The following is a 17,778-nucleotide window of genomic DNA, read 5'->3' on the forward strand; positions in this document are numbered from 1 at the left end:
AGGAAGAAACAAGTTATTTATTGACTAAAGGAGCAACTAATAAATATCCAGAGCCCACGCTATTAAACATCGACTTTGCTGGATCCCCCTGAAATATAGTTATTAAAGTATCGATTAATTAATAATAAGTATATTTATAAAAGAATTGATTAATTAATAATAAGTATATTTATAGAATGGCGGGGAATCGTCCATGTTTTGAAAGGGAATTGTCTGACGGCAAATTCTCTCGCAACCAGTATGGACATGGACTGTGTGATGGATAGCATGTTGGACACAAGTGCAAGATTCAATTGTTAATAGAGTATTCGCGTATTTGGCATTTCGCGGGGGTTACAAGAACGTAACTACCGCGAAATATGCGGGATTACTGTATATATATATATATATATATATAGTGGAATCTCAAATTTCGACAGTTTAGAATTTGATGAATCAAATTTCGATGCATTTTGGAGTGGTCTGCCTACCTTACTTTTCGATGCAAAGTCACGTATTTCGATGCTTTCAGGGCCAGACTCCAACCAAAACAAGCAAAGATAATATTGTTATGAAGGAAGATTTGCCAGTTAGGTAGTCTCGTACCTTCTCGGTGTTTTATTCCCGTATCATTATGAGTCAGAGTTGCCAGTTAGGCTGCTGTTTGTGAGTGTAGTTATTTCATAAGTTATGCATTAATTTAATGTGCTTTTTCTCAATAATGTTTTATTTAAATGACTGCCTGTTAAATTATGTAGTTTAAGTTCGTATGGTAAATGATTTAGAGTGTTATGTAATGTGAGACAACTCTTCATGTTTTAATGTGTCTGAGTTGGCAACTGTTGCCCGTCGAGAGTATACTTGTAAAATGTAGATGTTTCGAGAGTAATGCAAACTTATATAAGATGGAGTAGAGATTATTACAAGTTCAGTCGGGTTTCAGGTCAGTTTGAGTGAAGTGCGGTTGGTTTTGGTTTGAATGTAGTGTAGTGTAGTGTCAGTGAAGATTGTATACTTTCTGTACTTATGAAAACAGTGGCAAACAGTGACGGGTTATTGAAGTTTGTATATCATTGGAACTTGAGAAGTCAGTGAAGTGTATTAAGTGTAATTACTGTCAGTGAAGATTTTTATCAGTACATGTGTAATGAGTGATATGTTAGCAAGCATTAAGTGTACTAACTGTGAAGTGTTGTTAACCCCAACACCGCGGGCATGTTTACCAATGTTTTGCGTGTGCCGCGGGGTTATTCGGGCTCTGACAGACTCTCAAAAAATATTTGCCAAAAATCAGTTATTAGTCCTAGAATATTAAAATTACATATGCTTATGGCACATACCTTCAGCTTTCTCCTGGAATGTTTGTTGAGCCTTTGTCGGTTACCATAGGACTTGTGGAGATCTCTGAAGTTGGGTAACGAAGTCTCCACTTTACACTTCCCAGCAACCCGTAATATGATTACCACAGCCAGATATTAACACTATAAACACTACTCTGTGATTTTCAAGTAGTTTGGAATCCATACTCCAAAAAAAAACTCACTGTGAAAGCAATGAAAATTACGAGCGCGTCTGACCGTCGCACTTGCGCTAGTTCGCTCTTGGTACTCTGTCATTTATTATTCATAAAACCCCTCACACTTTATATTTCTATTACTATATAACACTTATATATATCTACAGTCTTTATCCATAAGTTTCCTTCAGTAGTATTAGTTTATTGTCACTGTAGGGATTCAATTTCTTTCAGTAAAATACATAGCATTCACTTTCTCATCCTGTATACTAGCATTGAGAGTGAATGTCACTTTCACCTTCACTCTCACAGCTCATAGTATTCATACATGCTAGAGTGAAACTTTCACTTTTATTACTCCTAGGGTATATACTCGTATTCTTATAATACTACTCATTTACATTTCTATTTACGTTCTCTATTTTATTTACGTTACTTACATTTCTATTTTATTTACACTGTGTTATGCACTGTCACTTGAAGTAACTTATAAAACTATTTTCCACTGTTCACGTATATTTACATTCATTACTTTCACTTGCTGTTTACACATTATTTACACATTATTTACAATTCCACTTGCACTGTTTTACTCAATAGAAAGATCGTAGTCACTCTTTTATCAATTGTCAGCCCTTTACCTCTTTCCACACGAGGTTTAGTAGGGGGTAAAGGTCAACAGGGCCTTTGCATGGGGGTGAAAAAGTCCCTGAAGCTAGCAAGAGCGAACAGACGTACCTCCACTTCGGAAGATGAGAGTGAACTGATAAGGGTGGGCAGGGGTGGTGGCCTACCTAGGGAAATTCATGACTGCCAACATTAGCTAGCCTCTTGACATAGCTAATTTATAGCAGTGAAATGATTGGCAGGAAATCTAGACAACATTATAATTTAGGTATTTCCAGGTGAATGTAAATATCACTTAGGCTTCTCCCATCCCTCCTTATATGTATATTTGTTACGAAAATAGATTATACGGCATATTTCAAGGGGAAATAAACAGCGAAAATTAGTGAACGAGTGCACGTAAGGTGTTGTCAGGTGATAATTAGCCAATTCCAGGTGTATGGCACTCTCACTTACCTTATTTCTTTCTTGTATATATTATTTGGTATAAGAATAGGGCATAGGGCTTATTTCAATGGATGAAATCAGTGGAAAATTCCAGGGAAGATTTACTTAGCTCAGCATGGCCGGGCAGGCAAGAGGATAGGGTAATGGAGGGGGGGTAGGGAGGGGAGTCAAGAACGGGGAGAAATGGCTAAATTGTCAACAATGGATGGGAGTACAGATGAGATTAGGAGTGCTGACTAGTGTTGGACATTGGCAGTACTGATAGATGATACAAGCCCCCACTTGGAAGCCCGGGTGAATTCAAAATAACACAGAATCACAAAAGCGACGCCCCGCGGTATAATCCCTTGCTCCCAAGCGTCACGAAAGTGACGCCCTGCGGTATGATCCCTTGCTCCCAAGCGTCACGAAAGTGACGCCCCGCGGTTAAGGGGTTAAACATTAAATGTAACTGCAATCGATAAAGTGTGTATAGCTCCAGTGCTTGTGAGAACATTGAAAAGAAGTTGAAAAGCATTAAGTGGAATTAGTTGGAAAATCAAGACAATGAACTTTACGAAGCCAGTGTTTATTTTTGTCTTAGCTGATCTTGTGTACTGTACACCTTAAGGCTGGCCATAGGAAGAACAACTCGCTGGGCAACATCCTTCCTGTACTGTACTACTGCTGTTGGAACCTGTGGCAGTGTGGGGACTGGGATGTAACAGTAGTTTTGATGTGAACCAAAATGCTATAAGTGAAGGAACATTGTAAGAAAAAGTATGAACCTAACCTGATATCGTATGTGACGTGTTGTCAGGGCTAGACTCGAACCAAAACAAGCAAAGATAATATTATTGATGCAAACCAAAATGCTAGAAGTGAAGGAAAATTATAAGAAAAACTGAGCTTAACCTAATATCGTATGTGACGTGTCAAGAAGAGAATGAAAATCAACATCATTTATTCATACAGTATATGAAGCATATGATGATATGGTTCCGAGACAATTCACCGTCAAGTCAATTCACTCGTCGGATAATTCCTTGTCAAAACATGGATGATTTCCCGTCAGGACAATTCGCACCCTGGACGATTCCCCGTCATTCTATAAATATACTTGTTATTAATTAATCAGTACTTTAATAACTCAAAGATATAACAAAAGAAATTAAAGGAAGAGAATCAGTAGTAGAAATACTAAAACAAAATGAGTTACAACTGTTAGCAAATACAATAGGCAGAATACTGAAACGAAGAGAAGTACGGTAATTATGAATATAAGGCGCAACATAGAAATGAACAATAGAGACTGAGAAAAAAAACAGTCATGTTGTTTAAGGACAAGAGCTCACGGATGGGAGTAGGCACCAACAACAAGCCATGTGCAAGGTGATGCTCTGTTGTCGGCGACTGTCCTGCCAGGAGCCAGCCCTCTAGAGCCAAGTGCTGCACTTTTAGCATGTACCTTCCATATGTGGACATACATTTCACAGCAATTTAGTTGTATGTATTTTCTTTGTATTTTCATTGTAACTTACCTGTTTCAAGATAGCAAGCAAGAGTGGTTCTTCGGGTAACAGTGGTAACGGACGAGAGCAGCCTGGCACCTCTAAATCTTCGCAGCCAAAGGAGAAATGGCAATACAGGAAAGGGCAGAAATACACCAAGTATGTACTTGCTGACAGTATGGCAATACAATGCAGAACTACAGTTACTTGACCACAGTTATAGTTCATAAAGTTTACAGGGGCTGTGGGCAAAAAATCATGATTTTAGGTAGTTGGGTTCGGAGGCCCCGCACCCAAACTAATTTTTCCCATAAGTTCAGTTTAAATTTCGATGATTTGAACTTCGTGGTAATTTTTAGGTACATATGTCCATCGAAATTTGAAATTTCACTGTATATATATATATATATATATATATATATATCTATCTATCTATCTATCTCGCCGGACGCCATAATCCCATAAAGGGTGGCCGTTTGACTTTGAGTTATTTGTTTTACGGGGAGGGGCACTAACCCCCCACCAACCTACTTGTTGACATGTGGGGAGCACGTATGGTTTGGTTATATGGTTACCACCCAGCGTTGTAAATGGTTTCTTGGCTTGGAGGAAACCATTAGGCTTGTCACTCAATGTAAATCCACCTGTAAAGGAAGGGAAAGCAATAAGAAGTGACAGGAAAGATGGGAGAAGTAGGAAGAGAGGAGGGCAGGCACAGAAAAAGAATGATAAAGGCTAAGGAAGAAGTAAGCAGCACTACATCAAGTGAGTGCTCGACAAAAGTATTGGATGCCTATGTCAAGGCGCCCAGTACTTTTGGTGAAAAAAGAATCACCCTTTTTTGGGGAGAAAAAAGTTAGCCAGAAGTTTTGGGCGCTAACATGACATCACGGCTGCCTGAGGCCTTACTGCGCTCTGGTTGGCTGGCGCCTCAGTTGCCTGCGGGCTGCGAGAGAGGGGGGAACCCGGTCACTCCTCACTCTCTTTTTGCGCCAATTTTTACCTAGTAAACCACAGTGTTGGCTTTCGCTACTTTAGTGTGGCCCCTACCCATGAATTGTCTAGTGAAATATCACAGATCGTTGTTCTAAAGGAGACAGGCCACCCCACGAAGGAAATTAGTGATTTGATTGGTGTGGCTCGGTCGACAGTGCGGAGGTGGTGTGCCCGTTACAGAGTGGAAAACAGTGGTAACATTCCTACAAAGAAACCACGGTCTGGTAGGCCCAGGAAAACTTCCCCGAGGTCTGTTAATGCGCTCAAACGTGCAGTGGAGTCTAATCCTCGTGTGACTGCAAGGAGAATTAAGGAGAGCAACCCGGAAGTGTTTGGCAAAGTTTCAGTGTGCACTGTTTCTCTAAGAGTCCATGAACTTGGTTACACAAGCCACAGGCCTGTGAGAAAGCCTCTTCTTGCACGTAACCAGCGACTTCGTAGGCTTACCTTTGCTTACCTGGGATGAGGAGCAATGGTTGTCAGTGTTGTGGCCTGATGAGGGAACGTTTACCGTTACCTGTAATCGAGGACCTCGAGTGTACCAGCGCAGAGGTAGTGACCCGCTTAACCCCCATTACGTGGAAAGCACAGTTAAACACCCTGATTCACTAATGGTATGGGGTTGTTTATCTGGTAAGGGGTTGGGGAATCTTGTTGTGCTTCCCAGGAACTGCAAAGTGAACCAGGACGTTTACCTGGAGCTGCTTTGTGATCATTTGCCTGAGTCCTTCGAGCTCACAGGTGCACGAGTGTTTCAGCAGGACGGTGCACCTGCTCATAAAGCCAAATCTGTTACCAGCTGGCTTCGTGACTGCGAGGTCTCCTTCTTGAAGGACTGGCTAGGCAATAGCCCAGACCTCAACCTGATAGAAAACCTCTGGTACCTCATAAAGAAGAATCTCCAAGGGAAGGACGTGAACTCTCTCCCTAAGCTGGAAGCAGCCATTCATGAGTCTTGGGCAAGTTTATCACCCCAGCACCTGAGGAACCTGGCCCTTTTACTTCCACGATGTCTCAAGTTCGTGAAGAGGCGCAAAGGAAACCCTACCAAGCATTAAAGGTAATTATAATGTATTATTTACATGTTTTTTCCATAGTTGAAAGGTTTGTTTTGTTGGGGGGGGACGCCGGGCGCCACATATTTCTGTCGAGCACTGTATATATCTATATCTATCTATCTATCTATCTATATATATGGGATGCCCATCATCTCACTCAATGTAGAGTGATGCCATATGAGCTCTACACATGAGTGACAAGCCAAATGGTTTCCTGTACCCAGGAAACCATTTACTATGCTGGTTGATAACTGTATAGCTGGGGTTTCTGGCAGGGTTAAGTGTCCCCCAGAGTCCCCTACCCAAAATCACTTAATCATGGCAGTCGTTTCAGAGAGCCTTGGAGGGCCCAATGCCTGCCCAGGGCCCCAACCAAATGGGCAGACTTGCGTGGCCATGTGGAATGTGAGAGGTGTGAATGAGGAGAGCAAGAGGGTAGAAATGGTGAATGTTTTCAACAGTGCGAGATATGCCATGATGGTATTGTGTGAAACGAAGATGAAAGGGTGCAAAGTGGAGGGGTGGGAGGGTGTGAAATGTGTAAGATCGGGAATGAATGGGAGAGGAAGATGCTAGGAAGGAGTTGCTTTGTTGATGAATGAGGTGTGGCAGAGTGGAATGAGAGACAACAAATGTGTCAGCTCGAGGTGTATGTATGTCAAGTTCAAGTTTGAGAAGGTGAAAGTGGCAGTGATTGTAGCATATGCACTGTGTGAGGACAGGAGTGAGAGAGAGAAAGACAGATTTTGGGATGAGCTGGGTGAAGTAGTGGGAGAAATGCCCAGAGGCTATAAAGTGATCGTGATGGGGGATATGAACAGAAGAGTAGGCACTGGTCCTGAGGATGACATAATGGGTTGTAATGGAGTACCAGGAGAAAATGATAATGAGAATCGACTAAAGGATATGTGTCAGGAGAGGAGGTTGTGCATTTGTACTTCGTATTTCAAACACAAAGATGCACATATATATACAGGTAACTCGCACGGAACACGATCTCACAGAACGCGCTCGCAATTATACACGGTAAGGGCTGGGATACATATAAGACAACGTAAGATTAAAGAACCATTATGAAAACTACAAATTAACGCAGGAGAGGCCTTTGAAAGATCAAATCCTTGAACGTCACCGCAGCGCGCGGTTTGTTTTGATTACGTGACGATCTAGGCAGGAAATTATTCAGTGAGTGAGACATTCCCGAGTACAGTAGCACAGTATTTGTAAGTTAAATATTTACAGTACTGTACTGTTCTGGTAAGTTTATGTGCAACTTAAAGTACTATTAAATAACGTTAAAGCAAGAAGTAAAGTCTTATAACCAGTTTACCTGATAGGCGTCAGAATATTGCCTTTTTTATTTGTTCGTTTTTTCCACAGTACTGTACAGTATTTGTAAGTTAAATATTTACTGTTCTCGTATGTACTGTACTTATAAGCACTTAAATAAAGTTAAATAATTAAATAAAGCCTTGTAACCAGTTAACCCGAATTATATGATTACCCATGATCGGCGTTGGAATATTGCCTTTTTTGTTTGTTCGTTAAACTCTCACTGTACTGCTTTTCTACAGTACTGTATTTGTAAGTTAAATATTTACTGTTCTGGTATGTACTTGTAAGCAATTAAAGCATTAAATAAAGCCTTGTAACCAGTTAACCTGATTTATATGATTACCCATGATCGGCGTCGGAATATTGCCTTTTTTGTTTGTTCGTTAAAGACTTATAATAAGAGAAAAATACATTTTTGTCTTGGTATCTTTACCTATTTGCTCAGGTTTGCTGTAATGGTTTGGATCATTTGATGCAATGCAACGTGTAGAAAACTGTGAAAACTTTCGGGAAGTGAACGAAAATCTGGGACATGAGATTGACCTTGACTTCAGCCTCTCATGTATCATCTGTCAGTTCACCATCTGCTATCGTGATGAGTGGATGTACGATTTTTTCGCTCGTGGCCATGTCTAACCACACATAGTTACACCCATTATCTCGACCCAGACATAAAATACAATCTTTTTCCTCCCTTGCAAAACACAAACAACCACCCTGTTTACGAGACAGCAATATATATTGCAAAAATAACAAGGTAAAATGATAAAGATGAACGTAAAATGATGGAGAAAGATGAACATGTTATGACGGAAGAAGTACGTTTTCCCCGTCTGTAAACGTATTTATTTCTGCTTTGTATCTGTATTCATAATAATTAGACTTAATGTTAGTTCTGAAACTGCATTACGATTCTATTTTTAGCCATTCTCGTGGTGTGGGAGCTGGAAGTTTTGACACAACTTCCTTATTGCTAATCGGACTGACCCTCCACTTTATTCTCCCGTGGCAGAGTCTAGCCTTGGAGGACGTGCAGTTTTCTCATTTAGGACTGAAAATTCAACTCTTTCGCTCCCTTTTCCAAGCATGGGCACAACGATAACGTAAAAAATAACTCGAAACTACCATAAACGTATATCAAGAAGGTGAAAATGTATTCATAACATTTTTTTTTTTTTCAGCCATTCCTAACAGATTATGTACTGAAATCATTCGATATCACAGTACTGCACTTCTAAGTTAAATATGTACTGTTCTGGTATGTACTTATAAGTTAAAGCACTGGTACCAGTTAACCTGATTTATATGATTACCTATGATCGGCGTCGGAATGTTTCCTTGTGTTTACGTACAGTATTTGTGTGTTGAAGTTTTGCTGTGGAGTACTGTATTTGTGAGTTATAACATTAAATAAATCTTCTAATCACTTAAAGTGCTTTCTAGTGATTACCAGTGACAGATAACAGCAAAACAACACATTTGGGGGGTCTAGGGAGCAAAATACGGAGTAGTTTAAATATATGCGATTTCGCACCTAACGCGGCACAGTAGGAACGAAACCCACGTGTTCGATGCGAGTTACCTGTACATGGTATAGAGGAAACGGGGATCGTGTTGAAAGGAGCCTGATTGATTACGTGCTCGTAGAGAGGTCGATGCTGGGAATGGTTGCTGAGACAAGGGCTGTGAGAAGACGATGTGGAGGTCTGTCAGATCGTATGATTGTGGTATACAAGATCAAGCTGAGAGGAGTGAGGTGGATCAAGAGAGAGAAGAGCAGTCAGGGAGAAAGACTGAAAGTTGAGAAGCTGAGGATCAAAGAAGTGACAGATGATTACAGGACCAAAATAGAGGACGACTTAGAATCAGTGAACTGGAATGAATTGGATCTGGACAGTGTGTGAAATGCATATAGGGATTGCTTTGTTAGGCATGCTAAAGAGGTGTGTTGTGTGGCAAGAGTATCAACAAAAAAAAATGGTACAACATGGTGGGATGAGGAGGTTAAGAGAGCGGTGGAGGAAAAGAGGAAGAAGTGGCTAAAGTGGTTACAGGATAGTGGTTCAGTTGAAATAAGAACTGAGTATATCGAGAGCAAGAAGCACGTAAAGAGACTAGTGAAGAGGAAAAAGACGGAGGTAAATGATGATCTGGGAAGAAAAATGAGTGCGAACTACTCTGAAAATAGGAAGTTATTCTGGAAAGAAGTGCAGAAAATGTAGAAGTGAAAATGGAAAGAAATGTAATGGTGTGAAGGATGCAGATGGTAGGTTAGTAACCCATGGAGATGAAATAAGGACCAGATGAAAAGAATATTTTGAAAGCATGATGAATGGGAATAGAGAGAGCAGAGCGGCTGTAAACATGATTAGTTTTGGGGGTGTGCAGAGAAGAAATGCAGTGCCAGGAGATGTGACACTCGCACAGGTGAAGAGCGCTGTGAAATGGCTGAAAAATGGGAAAGCAGCTGGGGTTGAGGTATATGCAGAGATGCTTAAGTGTAGTGGAGAGAGTGGAATGAAGTGCTTGTTGCAGATATGTAAGAAGGCATGGATGAATGTAACTGTGCTTGCAGAGTGGAAAAAGGCTGTGATTGTACCCCTGTACAAAAATAATGGTGAGTGAACTGAGTGCAGGAATTATTGTGACATAAGTTTACTAAGTGTGGTAGGGAAGATATATGGAAGAATTATTATAAAGTAAGAGCGATATCAGAAGTCCTAGTGAGTGATGAACAGGGTGGCTTTAGAAGTGGCAGAGGATGTGTGGATCAAGTATTTGCAGTGAGACATTTAGCAGAGAAGACTTGTGAGAAGGACCATAAAGTGTTTATGGCATTCATGGATCTGGAAAAAGCATACGACAAAGTGGACAGAGAGGGACTGTGGAAAGTTTTGCCCATGTATGGTGTAGATGGTAAGCTGTTAGGTGCTGTCAAGAGTTTTTATGATGGTAGCAAACCATGTGTAAGGGTTATTGGGCATCTAAGTGAATGGTTCACGATCGGTGTGGGTGTGTGACAAGGTTGTGTGATGTCCCCATGGTTGTTCAATATATATATGGATGTGGTGATGAGAGAAGTAAAAGTACGAGTAATGGAGAGAGGGATGGTGTTGGTAATGAATGGTGATAGATGGAATATCTCAAATTTGTTGTATGCTGATGATGCAATACTGGCTAATATCCACTCATATGATGAGCAATGAGCCATATTATACCACAGTGAACTCTGTTTGTGTTTTAAGCACCATCTGTTATCTACAAAAACAAAACAGATTATGTGCAGTTGGAGCTTCAAAAACTTTGATGCAATTTTCTGGCACTTTTTACTTTTGGTCTAATCACCCCTTGTCACACCGGGAGGTCCATATACATGGTCTGTTTAGAATGTATCCGACCTTAGACTCTAAAAATAATAAATAGATAACTTGTTTAGCTAGTACACTAATCCCTCTCAAAGTAGGCCCTCTTTGACTTGACACACATGCCCCAGCATTGTTTCCACAGCCTGAAAAATTTTCCAAAGTCAGTTTTCAATATCTCCTGCAGATGCTTTGTTGCATTTGTCTTGATCTCTTCTCTCGTCTCAAACTGGGAACCATTCAGCGGGGTTCTGAGCTTGGGAAATAAAGTCACATGGACCCATGTCTGGTGAGTAGGGACCTTGCTGGACCTGCGGGATGTTGTGCTTGGTCAAAATTTCCTGATCAGTTGAGGAGAATGGGCTGGGGCATTGTAACGGTGCAGCTTCCAACTTGCCACATTCGAAAGTTCTGGTCTCTTCTGCTGCACTCCGTCACGAAGACGATGGATAATGTTGAGGTAGTAATGTTTGTTGACAGTCTGACCTGGTGCATATCTTGATGTACACTCACACCAGAAAGTATCGGTGCACTGTGGGTCCGATGCCATCCGGAATGATTCGACCATACAGCATTGACAGCCTGTTAACACCTGTATGTATTGCAACATTTACGGCCATTTCCTACTCGTTATGAAAGACACAAGAGTTATATCTGATATAGCTGTCATCTGTCGTCTGGGATGCCTGCATGTAGGAAGACAGAGCCGCAATTTCCAGTTCCCTTTGTTCTGTGTGTCATGATATTTAACATATATTCTGCACTGATACTTTTTGGTGTTAGTGTACAATACCACAGTAGTCGAAGAAAACTGTTAACATGCATTTCACCTTGCTGCGGACTTGTTTTGCTCTTTTTGGCCAAGGCGACCCTGCATGCTTCCACTGGGACAACTGCTTTGGTGTTTGGGCTGTACCAGTACACCCAAGTCTCACCTCTAGTGATAACAGTCTTCAGAAAGTCTGGGATCATGATTTGCACATTCCAACATTTCTTGAGCAGTGTGCATCTGCAGAGATGCCTGTTCACGTGAAATCGGCTTTGGAATGAATTTGGTGGCAACTTTCCTTATACCCAAATCACCCATTAAAATTTTATGTGCTGATCTGTCGCTGATTCCAGTTTCATTAGCAATTACGTTGACAATCACCCAGCGAATTCCCATGACCAGATCGCAGACTTTCTTCACATATTCAACACTCCTGCCTGTTGATGCCATCCCAGGACATGGATCACTCCTGACATACATTTGGCCATTTTTTAAGCGATTGTACCACTTTTTATTTGCGTTACTCCCATGGCTTCGTTCTTCCAAACTTGCTGGATCTTCCTGATAATTTCAACTTGGGTATCACCCAGGTTTTGGCAATATTTGATGTAGTAAGATTGTTCGACGTTTTTGGTCATGGTGACAAGCAGGGGAATGCTACATACACACAATCAAAAAAGTATCGTTATGGGGGGGGGGGGGAGTCCGATGAGTTTCATACTGAACAATCCAGCTGTCTCGGTAGGGTTGGAGGAAGGCTGTTATCAAACGTTTCATTCATGGTGTCAGTTTTTATCATGTTGAAGGTGTAACAATACTTTTTTGAGTGTGTGTACATAAGGTGCATGACCATGAACGCTGCCTGACTGACAGCCATTGAGTCACTTGTGACAGCTGGCATTAATTACACATGTCCTGCATTGTGCATGGGAATTCGCTGGGTGATTGTCAACGTAATTGCTAATGAAACTGGAATCAGCGACAGATCAGCACATAAAATTTTAATGGGTGATTTGGGTATAAGGAAAGTTGCCACCAAATTCACAAAACCCCACCTCAATCCTGCAACTGGTTGGTGAGAAAAGAAATGAGGTTAGATACATTCTGAACAGACTTAGTGTACACACACACACACACACACACAGTGTATTGATTGGATCATGAAACTGATAAAAGGTCAAATTATGGAGAGAGGAATTATGATAATATTTAATAGTGTAGGGTAGAGTAGCTCAGATTTGATATATGCAGGTGAACTGTGTTTTTATGCTTGTAGTGAGCAAAAGTGCAGATTGATGCAGGGTTTTGTTGATGTCTGTGAATGATGTACTTTGAATGTAAATGTTGGTAAGAGGAAAGTGATAGTTGTTTAGAGAAATGGTTTGATTTGCTGGTAAATGGAGAGGGATTTGATTTGGCATGGGAAACTTAGTACCTACATGCAGGAATTGAAAAAGGGACAATCGTGCAGTGGATTGGAAGTTATGTACTGGTATTATGAAGGCTCTGATACAAAATAGGTCGGAGTGTGAAGGCTGTAAGTGGCTTACATGGAGTTTTAGTGTGCATATTAACATAATGATTTGCAACTTGTGGCATGAAAAAATAATAATAGAGCACTGAAGGTTGAGTTATTTAGGGAAGTGTTTAGAATACAAAGAACACTTGAGTAAGGAATAATGTGATATGTAAAAGGTATGTAACAAAGAAGTCTTCACCATGGAATTGAAGTACAGGGAGAACGGATGTAACTAGAGTGGTGAACAGGATATATACGAGTTGGTTTGAAGGTGGGAGGCAGGGATGGTAGGCCAGGAATATGGATTGATACAGTGAGTGTGACAAAGCAAGATATGTAGGTTGATTAAGCTAGGGAACTGACAATGGGTCGAGCTGGTGAGATGAACTTTGTATGAAGGAGTGCATGACAAAGATTTGACATCCTGCTCTCCTTTTTATTTAATACTGTATCTTGGTAGTTGTTGAATTGACCTTATCTGTTAGGTAATATGAATTCTGTGTGAAGCTGTGCTTTTTCCCTTATCTTGCCTTCTGGACCCTGCCCCACCTCATATATGGGTGGGAAAAAGAGATTGAGATGATGATGATGATGATTACCTGAATCCTGTGGCCCAAATTGTACAGTATTAAGAACTATCTTCTGTGTTTAGCCCAGTTCTCCTATTATGTTGTTCCTCATCTATTGCCTTCTGGACCTTGCCTCACCTCATCTGTGGGTGGAAAAAAGAGGTTGAGATGATGATGATGATGATAACCTGAATCCTGTGCCTCAAATTGTACAGTTTTAAGGAACTTTTATTTCCTGCATGTTTTACTAATAGTGGAAGCACTGAATGATTCCATAATTTAAATGTGTAAGTACTCATATTAGCTTTGTATAGTAATAATATATATTTTGCAAATTTCAGGGTCAAAAACCACAACAGATGTCGCCACAAGTGGTGTAGTTAACTCTGAGAATGTGTCAAAAAGCAAGAGTAATTCTGCTAATGCTGTTTCTCAGAGCATCTCGGGTGTAAGTATGTTTTCTGTATCCATGTTGTTCATTAATCATATCAATTTGTATCCGTCCTGGGGGATAGATAATAAATATTGAACAGTAAACTTCAACCTCATGAAGGAAAAGACCAATGACTAAGTCAGTGTTGGTACAAACATAAGTCACTGTTCATGTAACACGCGAGTATTGTAACTGGCAGGTCCCGTTTTATGAAAATTCCACTTTATACTGCCATGTGTTTACATGTTAAAGGGTTTCATGGTACCCAAGCCAGCCCCAATTCACCTTATAGGGCAATTTTCTGGGATGTTTCCCAGGACATATACGTACCAAAAAATGACTTCGGTACATACAAACACTGAAGAATTGCTCACCTTGGGTTGAAGAGTTTGTGGGGTTCCAAGGCAGGGCAGGTCTGACTCCTACTAGTCCCCAGCACGGTCCTCTGGCCGCGTTGGCTCTACAGAGTCCTTCATACACTTATAGAGTCGATTGGAACTCCTTCCCTTTACCGTCAGTTACAGTACATGACGAGGTACCTTGCCATCATAACAAGTGCTGGGTGAGACGAATAGTTGACTCATTGACTTGGTGGGCTTTGGCGATGGCACTGTTCTGTTCTCTCTCCTTCCGCCTGATCATGTCAAGCTTCTGCTTCCGGGTCAAACTCTTCTGCTGTCTTGCTGAGTCACTGTGGAGTGGGATGGTCAGGCTGGGTCAGGTGGCCAAAGAAAAGAGCAAAGTTAACACACAGCACATGTGGAGGCAGAGTGGGCAGAGGGTTGACTGGAGTGGCCCAGGAATGCTCAGTAGACCATGACGACACCCTGTGTAGACACGTGACATGCATACGTCACGGGCAGATGCAGTGTGCACTATGACTAAATTTGCCCGCATTTTGTCTGTTTTTTACTGTGTTTTGACCAGTTTTCTCGTGTAATGACTAAATGTTCCATAATTTTTGGCCTCAGGCCGTGTTTTCACTGTCATAGCAGCATACTACATCCTTTTAAGAAATGGGCAATTTCTTCACCCATGTAATACAGTACAGTAATCCCTCGCTATCCAATGCACTCTGTATACGATATTTCGCGTATACGGTCGATCTTCTTTAGTACCCTTGGCTCTCCATACGATTGCTCTGGCTCACACGATCGCACGAGCACGGTCGGTCCAGCGTTCCTTAGCATAAGTCGATAGGCATTTGTTTGGAATTGCGATCGCCGTGCCAAGGATGATGATGCGGCCACCCATCAAAGCCAGCTTGGGCTACAAGTAGCGAATTGGGCTACTTTTGGAAATCCTGCACTACTAAATTTTGAATTTAGTTACTTGCAACGTTTTGGGCTACTTTAACAGTAAGTTGGGCTAACTTGGGCTACTAATGAGACGAAAGTCAAAGGTTGATTAGTGATTATGTATCATTTAAAATATAGCCTAATATAATTACCTTTTGAAGACACAAAAAGGTAATGAATTATAATTTATCATATCATATCCCTCTTTAAATTTCTCGCACTCGTGCATTAATCCCTGATTGGCTATTTAATTCGAACTGAACGTGTGAGATTACCACCCCAGTCAGTCATGTTTTCTTCATCCACGACTCGTGGATGCAGAAGCAGACCTTGATAATCTTCAGCTGCGAAGATGTGGTCGTGGAGACTTAATGAATAATTATTTAAATATGTAATTATAATGTGGTGCAAGAAAACACTTTCCTTTAGTTCCTAAAATACTTTCGTTAAGTTGAAAAAATGACTAAGTCCAGCAGTAAGTTATGTTTTGTGAAGAAGAAAACAACTTAGTTCCGCGAATATAAAAGAAATGACATAATTTCAAGAAAAGAGAAGTAAATTTAGTTAATGCAGTAAGTAAGGAGTTCTGTGTTAATTAACTTTAAGCTTACATCACTTCGAACAACCTTACAGGAGCATTAATGGAGCAGCATTCAACTGGTAAGTTGTGTACTGTTGAATTATTTGTGTCTGTATGTATATACTCGTGGGGAGAGAGAGAGAGAGAGAGAGAGAGAGAGATACTGTAGATAGATATGTATAAATACTGTACATAATTATGTTGTGCTACTTCATACCGAAATGCACTACTTTTGAGGCCTGTTACTGGTACTTTTGGTTACAAAAATCTGGCAACCCTGGCTCAGTATTGTCTTTCCCGCGCTCCCGTTTGATTCACTGGCTTTGTATTCCTGTGCATTAGTGATGTGATTTTCACTATTATTTCTCGCCTAACCTCAAGTACAAGTTCTGTGATGTCTTCTAAGCAGCCTGCAAACTGTAGTGCCTCTGATCTCAAGCCTAAGAGAGCCAGGAAGAGCTTAAATATGGAGTCCAAGCTCAACATCATTAGGCGTCATGAGGGAGGCGAAGGGGTAAACTCCATTTTTCACGCCCTTGGTCTGGCCCAGTCTGCAGTATCAACAGTGATTAAGAATGCTGCCAACGTTAAGAAGGCTGGTGAAACGAGCTTGTCAAACTTTCCGTCGATTGTTTAGTGTTTTGGGCGAAGAGGGAGTGAGGAGCGAGTGTTTATGGTGCTGGAATGAGTTTGTGTGAACGTAAGTTTTATAAGTCAGTGTTTTTGAAAATGTTTCAGATTCTAAGTTGGATGTGTGTTTTTCATTGCTTTGTGACTGTTATCATTAAAGTAGAGCACATAAAACATCTTTTATTTATAGCCTCCCTTGTCAAACCTTCCGTCGATTGTTTAGTGTTTTGGGTGAAGAGGGAGTGAGGAATGAGTGTTTACTATGCCGGGACGAGTTGGTGTGACACGTAAGTACAGCACATAAAACATCTTTTATTTATAAAATATGTGGTACAGTATAGTTTAAGGGTACATAAATATGAGTCCAGGAACGCATCCCTATTTTTCCCATTAAACCTTAAGTACAGTATACGATTGCTCGATTTACGATTGCCTATTCAGGAACGTAACCCAATCGGATAGCGAGGGAGACCTGTATTTGTCAAAATCGGGTTTTGACCATTTCTGGGGGGGGGGGGGTGTAATGACTAGTTTCGTGCTCTCTGATCGCACGTTATGTGAGCAGTGACTGTACTGTAATTTGTTGCTTCATATTGTCAACTCAGAATTTTATTATATCATCCTCATCATTGTTTTTATCATCCTTATCATTGTCATCAGCCATTGTCATCGCTGATGATGATGATGATTAGATTTGGGGTGAAGTAAGAATTGAGTTTGAATTTATTTTAAAAAATGCTTGATTTGGGATTGAATTTTAGAAAGAGGATACTGGAAAAGAATTGAATTAAATTGGAATGTTTGTCAGTGAGTATATACAAATTTATGCTGAAATCAGGTAAATGTTTATCCATCCATCCATCCATCATCTAATCCTACGTTGTCCCATGAGGAGCATAGGAGCCTGGGGCTAGGAAAGTTGGTCCTGGCATTTAAGATGAGAGTGACCAACCTCACTCATCCCTGAGTGGCATTACGTGAGCAATAAACCCCAACCACCCCTTGGATATAAACCTTCACTGGCTCAATCCGATTGGAGCACCTTTATTACCCACTAAACTACCAGGAGCCAAAATTTGGTTATATGGTTACCATCCACCGTAGTAAATGGTTTTCTGGTGTACAGGAAACCATTTGGTTTGTCACTCAGTGTAGAGTCACCCACAGGCA

The 17,778-nt window shown here is 40.8% G+C and overlaps 1 protein-coding gene across 3 annotated transcripts in view; it reads left to right on the forward strand.

Annotated features, from left to right (window-relative positions):
• The window catches only part of LOC145413726 (uncharacterized), a 206,220-nt gene that overhangs the window by 130,347 nt on the left and 58,095 nt on the right, over positions 1–17,778 (forward strand). For 2 of the 3 annotated variants that reach the window (XM_080283382.1, XM_080283381.1), the window contains exon 10: positions 14,009–14,115. In XM_080283382.1, coding sequence (XP_080139508.1) covers positions 14,009–14,115 — 107 coding nt within the window. Of the gene's footprint in view, positions 1–14,008; positions 14,120–17,778 lie in introns of all 3 variants that reach the window. The other variant, XM_080283383.1, reaches the window with a different exon arrangement.

The sequence above is a fragment of the Coenobita brevimanus genome, chromosome 97 (assembly GCF_032717465.1).
Source record: "Coenobita brevimanus isolate Jiangsu-jjx chromosome 97, ASM3271746v2, whole genome shotgun sequence".
Taxonomy (NCBI): Eukaryota; Metazoa; Arthropoda; class Malacostraca; order Decapoda; family Coenobitidae; genus Coenobita; species Coenobita brevimanus.